General features: G+C 31.9%; 1 protein-coding gene across 1 annotated transcript; it reads left to right on the top strand.

Moving 5' to 3' along the window:
• Positions 1-1763: 1763 nt before the first annotated feature.
• LOC145314601 (uncharacterized) lies at positions 1764-11537 on the top strand. Its single transcript, XM_080154591.1, has 11 exons — positions 1764-1963; positions 2430-2476; positions 2813-2877; positions 3105-3188; positions 4714-4769; positions 5281-5364; positions 8589-8653; positions 10016-10106; positions 10506-10595; positions 11018-11096; positions 11404-11537. The coding sequence occupies exons 1-10, from the start codon at positions 1940-1942 to the stop codon at positions 11063-11065; spliced, it is 654 nt and encodes a 217-aa protein (XP_080010717.1). The 5' UTR covers positions 1764-1939; the 3' UTR covers positions 11066-11096; positions 11404-11537.
• The last annotated feature ends 1128 nt before the right edge of the window (positions 11538-12665 follow it).

Here is a 12665-nt window from a genome sequence, read left to right as displayed (position 1 = left end):
AATATTCGTGAAATATTTTCTGTAATATGTTACTATACATGATTTTTCAGTATGACCGGGAACAGGTTCTAATTCAGAGGAAATCATTCGGTTTCGCAGTAGTACAGGAAAAAAAAGGTATTTTTCTATATATACCAATCCCTGTCTTTTACTTTGTAGCTTACCATGATCTCATCCATTGAATTTAATTTTATATATTTAAAGATGCCTATGGGCTATATTAGCTAAAAAAAAAGCTAAAGAAAAGCTACCACAAACCTTAATAACAGGACAACATCCCAAAAAATAGGTTTTTTTTAAAACACAGCAAAGCAATTTGTATGCATTTTAGCATACTGTTGTTTAAAAATGCGCAAAAAGAAATATAGTTTGTAGGAATAATGAAATTTTATCTAGCCCTTTTAACTTTTACATTCATTTAGAAGTTTATATGAATTGGTTTAAAATTACTTGGATCTTACACTACATTATCATGTACACTAATAAAGTGAAACTTGCAGCGGGCTAAAATACCAACCCCCCTTTCTTATCTAATCAATCACCTACTGGATAAATCAACTGACCAATAAATGACAGTGTAAATAGCAACCTAAATTGTAGATAATTTTTTCTGTCATGATATCTACGTATATTCTACATCCATTTTTATTTACGTGCTCATCTTTATTTATCAACCACAATTCTGTTTAGATGTGTGTTTTTGTATGAACACTTTTTATACAAAAAAATGTAGGTGTGAGAAAAGAGGAGAATAGTGTAAATACTCGACAAGGACAATATATTTCATAGATCTGTAGCTGAGACAATTTAAAGTTGAATATGCAAAGAATATTGCAATCGATATATTATAACTTGCACCATATATATTGCACCAGATTTTCATGTAATGTAAAAAAGTGATAATCGCAGATGGCTAAATTAACGATACCCTTTATCAACCCCAATTACCCCATCCCCTCCCCTCTTACTAGATAAACGAATTGAACAGTATAATGAGGTCCAACCTAAATTGACGACAAATTTTCCCTGTCAACATATCCAAGTACATTCTATATCCATTGGTAAAGCGTAAAGCGTAAATTCTAAATTACAATATTTATAGTGTAGCCTCATTCCTTGATAAATGGTAAGAATCTGAAAAGGTGAATACATTTTGTTCCTGTGTGTTACCTAAACCTTTTATTATCTATCTATTTGTCTATCTATCTCTTTTTTTGTATGTCTAAACCATATCATTATTCCGTCACTATATCTTTTAGTACAAAAGGGATGGAAATTTAAGGCAATAGTTAAAAGCCAGAATTTAATTTAAAAAGCATGCAGTATGAAACACATTTTAAACAAGAATGACAAAATCTATAAAAGCGAGTCAAAATAAATCAGACGAACAATTGCACTTAAATTTACATCAAGGACGTAATTTTTTTTGAGGAATGGGTAACCATTGTTTTATCGCCCTCCTCCAATTTCCACTTTACCCAATCCACTCTCCTCCTACTTGATGAACCAATAAATAATATCAATGTTATCAACATAAATTAAGACAGATTTTCTTATGTTAATATATCCACGTATATCATATATCCATTATTATGGTATTATCAATTTAGAATTGTCATAATTATAAAATATTATAAAATTAATACAAAGAGTTTTCTCTTTAATGAAAAATATGCAAAGAGATCAACAATTAGAATCGATATTTTATAAAATTGTGAATATTATAAATAAGAAATATAATGTGATATTACTCAAGTAAATAATTTCTTCATTTCCAAATTTTCTCCGCCCCTAAACTCATAAATCCAAAATTAACTGGAAAAATCTTGTAAAAAAACAAAACAAACAACAAATGGGATTAGTCTGCTATCAGCTGCCTTACACTCAATAGTGAATTATTTTATCTAGTTTATATTGATTTATTTAAGTTATTTATAAAATGACGGAGATGGATAAAAAACAAGTAATTTTTTGTTAATTAAATCACTTATTGTTTTTATTAGCTTGTAAAAGAATTCTGAGTTATATTAGCTAAAAAATCGCTAAATGCATTTAACGTCTTTTTAAGACAAATACCAAAACAAAGAAAAATGATTTTCATAGATGTGTCAGTCAATTATATATTGAAAGGGTATAAATTTGACGTCAATTTATCTTGCTAATGTGGAACTCATTTAATGGTCAGATCTTCATCGAACAGTATAAAGGTGGAGGGAGTTGAGATAAGGTAGAAGGGTTTGATGGAGGGGTTATTTTAGCAAAATGCGACTATTGCTTTATCAGAGTACATGTAAATCTGGTGTAACATCCATGTAATAATATTTCGATTTGTAGGCCTAACTATTTTCTAGATCTTACAGGACATACATAAACAGACAATCAACCACTCTTTAGCCAATATTATAATATTTGATTTTAAAATATTATAGATAGAAGGATCCGCCAGCAAAGGAGAACCGACAAAAGAATCCGCTAGGTATTGTGCATTTCCTGAAGATTTTTTAATACTTTTAAAACAAGGACAATCACATTAAATGATAGCTAATGGAGCATGTCAAAATCGAACTTTAAATCAAATAAAACTTTCAATTATTTTGAAGAATCAGAAATAGGGGGTACTTTTGAGATGTTTTTTTATTTGTTTATTACTTTTTGTTAGGTTAGGTTAGGTTATATTAGGTGATGGGTTAGACCAGAGATTCGGCATATAGAAAAATCTCCAAATATTTCCCTCAAAAAATAACGATTTGGGGGGGGGGGGGGGGGATTGCAGAATTGGCATTTCAGAAACTAAAAATATACTTAATTCTAGTATTGAACCCGTTGCTGGTAGTTCAGGAGGAATCATGGCCTACATCCTTGGAGATACTCCAACAGGTACAATTCCTAAAACCAACCTTTTTATTGCACAACCTTTATCTGGAAGTTTACTACTCTCTATTCTCACTATTAGTGTAACGTGCTAGACATATCTGCAGTGTGTAGCATTTTTAACGTCTCTAGTATGAAGCTTTGTGGGCCTGACTTCCGACAGCAAGCAGGCACGCTAACACTGCTAAAACTGCTGGTTATTTTTTGCATTGCTTACTTAATATATATTTTAGGTGTACGAGAAAGCATTGAAGCACAGGAGCGGGGCTGGATTGCCACCATCAAAAATACAATCATTAGAATATTTCGATTTGTAGGTAAACTTTAATTTTATCTTAAAATAAACAAAGGAACTTCAAGACAAAGGCTAAGTGTGTCCTGAGCTGGATCTTTAAATGTGTAGCCGTAGCCTTAGCCGTAGCCGTCGCCCCTGCCAGTGCTGCCAATAAAACATTGATTTTTAAATGTTTGAAGTTTTTGCGTATTATTAATATTTTTACTGAAAATTCAAAAAGTGACTGTGATTTAAAGATCGCATACAGCCGTGGCCACGCGTAGCCAATTTGATTTAAAGATCGGTATTAGGTTAGTGGCTGTACCTCTGGCCACGGCTACGGCAACGGCTACACATTTAAAGATCCAGCTCTGAAGTAGCGAGGCTTATTTTATTTTTTAACAAGGATGACAACATCCATAGAAGCGAAGCACTGAAACAATAGGACAAACGAACACTATCACTTGTATAGTGTCAGAACTGAATAATCAGAATATAAATGTATATATATAAGAGTCGAAGCAAAATTGTAAGTAAATTTGTTGAAAAACTGCTTTGTACAGGATAATGTTTATGGACATACTTACATATTTAGAACTTGATTATAGAGTTGCTTGCTTATAACATTATACTTTGTTGTCCTAGGAATCAATATACCAAAAATCAGATCAATCGGATGATTAGATCACAAGTAAAAAATCAACTTGTTTAAAATGGACGTACGGAAATTTTGGTAATGATTATAGAGTTGCTACGCTTTCTAAATCGTACCTAACTACTACAGGAATCAAAATGCAAAGGATAGGACAATTCTAACATGCCTAAATTAACGAAAAAAACTATCCGTGATGGACAGACGTACGGACAGACGGACCGACAATAATTATAGAAAAGCTTCGCTTTTAAAATGCAATGAGATTAATATTTGATTACGACACAAGAGGGATGTAAGAGTGATGCAAGGAAATGATTCTTCAGTCGAAACTCTAATGTCGCAAGGGGAATGCCTGCACGTCCTAAATTTCCAGTGCAGGTACTGAAGGAGAAAAAATATTTTTCCTCAAAATCCCCCCTTACCCATATACTAAAGTAACAGGATGTTTGTCTTTCTGTTTGTCTCTGTGTCTGTACCGAAGGATCTCGCTAACCGCTGAACCGATCAGGTTCTTCTTAACAGGGTATATTCTCATAGGTCCCGGGAAGATTTTTAACTATTTAAGAGGAGGTTACCACAACCCTCCCAAGAGAAATCACAAAAAATCGAATTTTTTTACGTTTCTTGATTTTAGAAATAGAGTTCAACCCAAACATAAACATCAAACGCAACATAGACATATTTTAAATATAAAAAAAAACATTTAAAGTGCCACTAGAGGCCTCTAGGGGCGTAGCCGCTAGTTTTAAATAAATGATAAAAAGGAGTGGGGTGGGGGGAGAGATAGGGTTCGTTTGTTTAATATTTCAGGTTAGATTGTATAATACATATTTGGAACTGGGTAGCCCCGCATGGTTAGGAAATGGCATGTAAATTGTATAGGCACCAAAGGGAATGATTTTATTTATTTCAGGTATTGATAGAATCTTTAGCATGCTGGGATTACCAATGCTCACTTTTTCATCGCAGGTATCAATTCATAAAACCCAAAATATCTCAACTGTATGAATTTTGACTATGTACTTCATTTTGCATCTAGCAAATGTACGCTTCGAATCTATGTTTCTGTATTCAATGGTTCACGAATGGAGAAGGCATAAATGTGAAAATAAAATCATCTATATGAAACTCCCCTAAAAAAGGAGAATTCAATAGGTTTGGTAGGTATTGAAATCGTAATATTGATTTAAACAAGGATGGCTTTATCCACCATAAGAAATCGATTAAACCCAAACAAATATATATATGCAAGGCTTTTTTATTTACTTTCGGTTAGATTATAATGGGTACAGGGTAGCGCCATAGGGTTATGGCAACGAAGGTATTGGTCCCACAGGGATTAAACTCAAGAAAAAAGTACCATCCTCCTTATCTTCAATTGATTTTAAAATAGAGGGGTTTCTGTGCTCGACAAAGCACTTTTAGTGAAATTACTTTTTAAAGGAATTTTGGTACTAACTAAACCTTATTTTGTATATAGGACTCCAGCAGGGAAGATGAACATTCAAACAAGCGTAAACATAACCAGTTGGAACAGGATGAAGGAAATGAGGATTCTGCACAGGTTGGTATAAGCTTTGTTTATTTCTTATAATAAGTAGCGAAGCCAATGAAGGTAACAATAAGAACAATAACAGCAATGTTAATGTAAGGAAATAGGGTGCATAACAGACAGACAGATGAACTAAAGACGTTAAAAATAGTTCCTATTGCTGCTATGTCAGATGAGGGACATAAATAGTAAGAATAAGGGGAATGCCTAGGCCCATAAACAGGCGCAACTCACTATCATCCACAGTTAGGACCTTCTCATACAAGGGTCATGCCATCAAAGGGTTGGTTGTCTGATGCATATTACTTAACCTAATATCCTTGGGTGTTAGAGTATCGCATCCCATTACACGTGAATGATGCGCTGGATTCTCTTGATGATCACTTAAATCGAATGAGAATCCCGCTCTTACGAGGTAATTGTAAAAAAATATATGTGGATATATTGTCAGTGGAAATTTAGGTTGCATTACTTATTGGTCAGATTGTTCTTCCAGTAGAAGGGGAGGGAACTGGGTAAAGGGGATGGGTGGATCGTTATTTTAGCCAGCTACAAGTTTCTCTTTATAAGAGTACATGTTAGATTGTTGTAAGATGCAATTTTAATAAATCCATTCTGCCATTTAATATTTTTTGTAAATGTGGTAAATGCATCAATAAGATTAATGTTAGTATTTAAGAATCAGTTTAAATGTTTATCCTTAAAATGATATTTATTATAAAAACAAGATTAATATTTTTAAAGAGCGCAGCAAAATCAGATAGATAGCAATAAAGTATTAAACAGTATTATTACATAAGTTGTTTCATATTCATAATTAAGATTCAAGATTCGTCCCCAAAGTTTTTTAATAACGTTTTCTTATTCGTTAGCTTAACAACTTTGAGGACTTTTATTGAATTTTGATTGGTTGTTTCACTAAGTTAAGTGTCCAAGCGTTTTAACCACTGTTTGTAATCTACAGAAGGGGTTATTTTGTGTATCATCATTTGAAATACACGTCAATTTATCGAAAATTGTCCTATCCCTGCAAAATGGTTATGAAAACTGTATGAATGACTGACGTTCAAACGTATATACCTTAGTTAAAAGGTAGATATATTACTTCAAATGCAATTTAAAGTATTATAGTTAGATTAATGATATAAAAATGTAATTTAAATCTATTAAACAAAACAAAATTCTCACATTTAAAATTAAAGATGATAAATAAACTATTAGTTTTTTTAGAGAAGCTTCTCTATAGTTTGAATGTTTTGTTTATCTATCGATGATGTTACGTGAAAAAAATAGGATGTATGTCTATAGTCTATCTATTTCAGCGAAGGATTTCGATATCCGCTGAACTGATATAGTTCTCATTTACAGTGCAACTTTTTATAGGTCCAGGGAAGGTTTATAACTACTTAGTTTGGTGGAGGGTACCTCTACCCTTCCAATATCCAAGTCCAACAGCATTTTGAAAAAATGACCTTTTCCCATCCCAATTTTTCTCTCTCACGTATTCTGTTTGAACCTAAAATCAAATTGACGGTTCGACTTTCCCCAACCTCTCCTCAAGTGCCCTAAGATGCCTCTACGGGCTTAGCCTTTGTTTCTACCATAAACTTATTTTTAGTGGCAATCCATGAATATTGAGGAAATACTGGGAAAAATATAATTTACATAGCTTCAGACAGAGGTCATTAGTGAAGATTCTTCTGGCAAATAAATCATAAAGTCGATTTTATTTTAAATGTATTCACCAATGGAAATTTTTTATCCTTGTTTAAATTAAACATCAATTTAAAGACACAAATCTCCGTATATGTATGTAATTTAGTGACCATAGTTAGGAAGCCACAAAATTATATTTATGATAAGTTGCAGGGATCTTAAAGGATAAGACAATGGACGATAAATTGATATAATACATAAATTAATAAATTGGATTTAAGTACCCACAGTTTTTGAGCCAATATAAGGTGATTATAAAACTTTGGGTACTAGTTTAATTTGTAGATTAATGTCCCCTCCCTCCCTGGATAAGTAGGCATCATTTATACCATTTAAAGAGATAAGTATTTTTAAAAATTATATTCATTTGTTCTATGAAGTACTTGAATGTCTATCTCTCAAAGTTTAGGCTGTTGGCTTGTCTGTCGGTATGAAATTTTGCATATATTCTTCCTTTTTTATGAAATTTATAGGTATATATAAATATTTATTTTGAGGCTAAAAAAATTAGAAAAACTTAGCAAGGACATTAATTTCATTTTAAAAGGGCATTTAATTTTTTTTTTATAGAAAATAAAGCTTTAACTTTAAGATAAATTGACAATGTCTCCCCTGATTTAATATACTGTAAAAATAAATCCTCTAACTGACTAATGTGGACTATTTTATCCTTGTTAATTTTGTCATCCATCTTAAAGAGCTTTATAGTATTAAGTGTATTTAAATGTATTACTTATTACATAATATTAAATGATTTGATGACAATTATGTTAAAGCGCAAGTATGACAAGCTAACACCATTTAAAAAACCTATTAGCTTCGCCCCTAGCCTATAGAGTCAATAACCCATTGGTAGGTTCCTTCTTCCTAACACACTCTTCTCAATCCTAATAGCCTAAAACCTTTATTAAACTATAATCAAACTTTCCTGAAAATTGTGGATAGGTAAAGCCGTTTTCGAGATCTCTCGGGACATACACACTAAAAATCATCCTACTATATATTATTAGGATAACATAATACTGTATTAAATAGAAAATGTTTATTACATATTCAGTAAAGGTTATCTAAATTATAAATAACATACGTACGGCCATGTATGTAAATCGAGTAGCTGTGTTACTAATGATATTATTATGTTTGATAAATGACCATATTCATTGAATTTACATAATAATTATATTTACTTGTGTCATGCAATATTAAGCGTAGCAATTATTAAATATTGCTTTGTTTGTCTGTCTGTCTGCCATTAACATACTGCAAGATTAAGTATTTAAAGGGAGAACTTTGAACACATATTAGTCCTACAACTTTGGAGGCTTTTATTAAATTTTGATTAGTGTTCATTAAGCTGAGTGTTCTAACGTTTCATCTACTTTTTGTAACCTTAGTGTATTATCATTTGGGATGCACATAAATTTATCGGCCATTTGCTTATCCCTGGTTCCATGTACCTTCCCTTCTTGTGTTTACTTTATTAGTTTTGTAAACATTCATTCTGATTTCTATATCTCCAGGTAGAGAAAGAAGCAAAGAAATGGCGTCCAGACAGTGCCTATGTATCCATCCAACTATTTATCAGGTATAAACTATAATAAGCTTCTAGGGGCACTGAAGAAATGGCGTCCAGACAGTGCCTATGTATCCATCCAACTATTCATCAGGTACAAACTATAATAAGCCTCTAGGGGCACCGAAGAAATGGCGTCCAGACAGTGACTATGTATCCATCTAACTATTCATAAGGTACAAACTATATTAAGCCTCAAGGGGCACTGAAGAAATGGCGTCCAGACAGTGCCTATGTATCCATCCAACTATTTATCAGGTATAAACTATAATAAGCTTCTAGGGGCACTGAAGAAATGGCGTCCAGACAGTGCCTATGTATCCATACAACTATTTATTAGGTATAAATTATAATAAGCCTCTAGGGGTACTGAAGAAATGGCGTCCAGACAGTGACTATGTATCCATCTAACTATTCATTAGGTGCATATTATAATAAGCCTCTAGAGCACTGAAGAAATGGCGTCCAGACAGTGCCTATGTATCCATACAACTATAGATCAGGTACATATTATAATAAGCCTCTAGGGGCACTGAAGAAATGGCGTCCTGACAGTGCCTATGTATCCTTACAACTATTCATCAGGTACAAACTATAATAAGCCTCTAGGGGCACTGAAGAATGGCGTCCAGACAGTACCTATGTATCCATACAACTATTTATCAGGTTTAAATTATAATAATCCTCTAGGGGCACTGAAGAAATGGCGTCCAGACAGTGCCTATGTATCCATCCAACTATTCATCAGGTATAAACTATAATAAGCTTCTAGGGGCACTGAAGAAATGGCGTCCAGACAGTGCCTATGTATCCATCCAACTATTCATCAGGTACAAATTATCAGGGAGGGAAGGGATATGAGCTTTTTAACACTAGTCCTCAAAATTTTTTTTATTCATTGGCTCTACAACTTAAAAAACTTTCTTTCAATTTTAATTGGTTGGTTCATTAATTATAGTGTCCAAACGTTTCAACCGCTAGTTGTAATCTACAGAAGTGGTAATTTTGTGTCTCATCCTTACATTAATTTATAGGCCATTGTCTTATTCCTTTAGATACCTGTGCAATTATGCTTTTTAGAGCAGGTTTCCTTTTGAAATTTTTTATTGAAAGCAAACTTTTTTCACCAGTTGATAGCAATTATCGTAAAGTTCATTTTAAACATTTTAATTTTTTACTTATTTGTACCAAATTTTTATGCTAACTTGTGATTGTAATTGTAAAGGTGTAGAGTTATATTCGTTTGTTCGTATGTCTGTTTTATCCAACCAATAAGTTTCATCAACAGTATTTTTGTTTATCAACAATGGGAATGCCTATTGATTTATCGTCCATTGTCTTATCCCTTAAGATCCCTAAGTTTAATATTTTTAGGAAAATGTTTGGTTCTCCAGACCCTAATGGGAACCTGGACAGGGAAGAAAACTCTGATAATCAAATCAATGAACAAGATCCTAGTTCCGAGGTATCTATCTATCTACCCATTTACCTTTTGAATCTATCTATCTACCATTTTGTTTTTGTATCTATCTATCTACCATTTAGCTTTTTCTATCCATCTATTAGCTGATAATAGTTAGATAGAATTGAACTCTGATAATAAAATCATTGAACAAGATCCAAGTTCCGAGACATATATCTATTAAAATTCAGAAAGAGAGAGGATAATGAGCTGTTTATTACACAAGTCCCCAAAGTCGTACAATAACGTTTTATTATTCGCTGGGGAATTTTGATTGGTTGATTCATTAAGTTGAGTGTTCTAAGGAAGGCAGATTTTCATTTAATTTTCAATCAATTTATGATCAAGTTTTCCATATTTCTATCTCTTCTATCTGATATTCGTTTATATTTCTTTTACTAGGAGCCAGCTAGAAACTGGAACTTGAAGCCAGATTGTCATTTTATTGAGGGTGAAGAAGAGGATGTTCCTCCATTTTCCTCTCCAAATAAGGTTAGGATTATTTTTACTTGTTGATATGTATTTTTTTTTTCTAAAGTGAATCCTTTAAATAAAGTAACTAGCGGCTGCGCCCATAGCATCTAGGGGCTCTAAATTCGAATGGACATGAAAGGGCAGAAAAATAGCCTAAAACCATACCCAGACTAAGTTATGATAATAAAATTGCCTAAACCATCTCAGGACATATATGGAGCCTCATTGTAAAGGAGAACCATATCGGTTCAGCAGTTAGCGAGATCTTTTGGTACAGAAAGACAGAAATTTATTATTTAATGAAAAGTTGCAATGATTTATGGACAAATACTGCAAAAAATTGTTAATGTTCTTATTGTAATTGTGCTTCTTATGGATATATTTGTCCTATTTTTTTTTAAAAATAATAAATAAAAAAAAACAATTTTTAATTGTTTTAGTCTAGCTGTGATGAAAACCTGAATGAATTTGTCGAAGTTTCTTCATAATTATTTCGCCAATTTGCTCAAATTAATTAAGGTAAAAAATGACGAAACGAATATTTTTTCTTTCCATTTTAATGCTTAGTACCAGCAGAAACTTGCATTTTATCGTAAGCTTGGTCATTTTTAAGATGCACCCGTTTATAAGCTAAAACATTCTACTGACGTTTTTGCCAATGTAAAGTTTCCGCTTTAGTTAACATGCAGAGATATATCAATAGAAAATAAGTATTCCTTACTAACCCATTTAAAATGCATAGATATTTGAATACAATGTTCTTAACCATTGTATTCACATTTTATCTTTTTAATTCTTATTGTCATAAAAATATATTTTATTTTAGGTTCCAAAGCAATATCATCCATTCTGCCGTATTTATTAATGTTATTTTATAACTAAAAATGTTTAAGTTAAATGAAAACGAATCTGTTATGTATTTTTATCCTGAAAACAAGTAATAAATATTACAAATCTTGATTAGATCTTTATCTATTTCTTTTGTTTTTGTAAAATTAATGTCGTCGTTACTAAGTAGATATTTTCGAAGATTTTGTCTGGAAAGGTTCCGTGATTTTTAAAACAAATATCTTATTTCTGAATCACATTAAACTTCTATAGTTTGTATATTAATTATATATATTAAAATAACAGGATGTTAGTCTATATGTCTACATGTTCGCTAAAATCTCGAAAACAGTTTACAAATTTAAGGAAATATTTGGAATAGGCTGGTTATAAGCTATATATTTTTAGGATGTGTGCATCAATATTCCTGCCCCCTTAAAGATGTAGCATTACACCCCCCGCCCCCCCCCCTCTGATAAAAACAATCCCCTAGGCTAAAGAAAAAAAAGTTATGTTTGGCCTTTAAAAATCAATATTGCGAGCTAATTAATACATAAGTAACAATACTTACATAACCTAATCAATTAACAAATCACTTTTGATAGGAGGGGGGATAATTTTCTTTAAAAATCGATGAATATTACATGAAAATGTCGTTATGAAAATCAATATTGTTTGAGCTGTATTTGACAGTTTAAAAGATTATGATAGCGAAGCTAATGTATGATTATATTGTTCCGTTTGTCTGACCGAATTTCAATATTCCAAGATTTTTATAGCTAGTATATAGAGCTTTATTCCTATTTTTTAATTAAAAAAACAACAACTTTATTTTGCAATCAATCCTCTAAATTGAAACCATTATCTTTTAAAACATACTTCTTTTCTTAATAAATTTCTATGACATTTTTCACTTACTTAACTGGGGTGATGTTTTTGGACAATTTTTTACTTTTTTTTTCATACCCGAACCTCTTTAATCACATAATAGTTATTTATCGCAACGTATTATAGATGGCTTTCCACTGATATTAAAATAAAAATGTATATGATTTGCTAACAAATATTTGTATTGATTGCTAACAAAAGTGGTTTTTATTTTTATTTTTAATATTCGTGAAAAATTGGCTGTAAAACGATGCTATACTTGATTTTTCCGTATGGCTGAGAACCGGTTTTAGTCCAGGGGATATCAATCAGTTCTGAAGCCATTCTGGAAAAATTAAAGCCATATTTTGTTTGTAAATATTTGGTGCGATT

Source organism: Acartia tonsa, chromosome 3, assembly GCF_053477335.1.
Source record: "Acartia tonsa isolate MP-2025a chromosome 3, ASM5347733v1, whole genome shotgun sequence".
In the NCBI taxonomy this organism is placed as follows: Eukaryota; Metazoa; Arthropoda; class Copepoda; order Calanoida; family Acartiidae; genus Acartia; species Acartia tonsa.
Note: the sequence above shows the minus strand (reverse complement) of the source record. Positions and strands in the feature narration are given on the sequence as shown.

Bases quoted from the DNA above. Each gene is read 5' to 3' on its own strand.
- LOC145314601 (XM_080154591.1), top strand. From the start codon at position 1,940: ATGACGGAGATGGATAAAAAACAA. The intron at 1,964-2,429 runs GTAATTTTTTGT...AAAATATTATAG, and splicing joins CGGAGATGGATAAAAAACAA to ATAGAAGGATCCGCCAGCAA. The intron at 2,477-2,812 runs GTATTGTGCATT...ACTTAATTCTAG, and splicing joins CCGACAAAAGAATCCGCTAG to TATTGAACCCGTTGCTGGTA.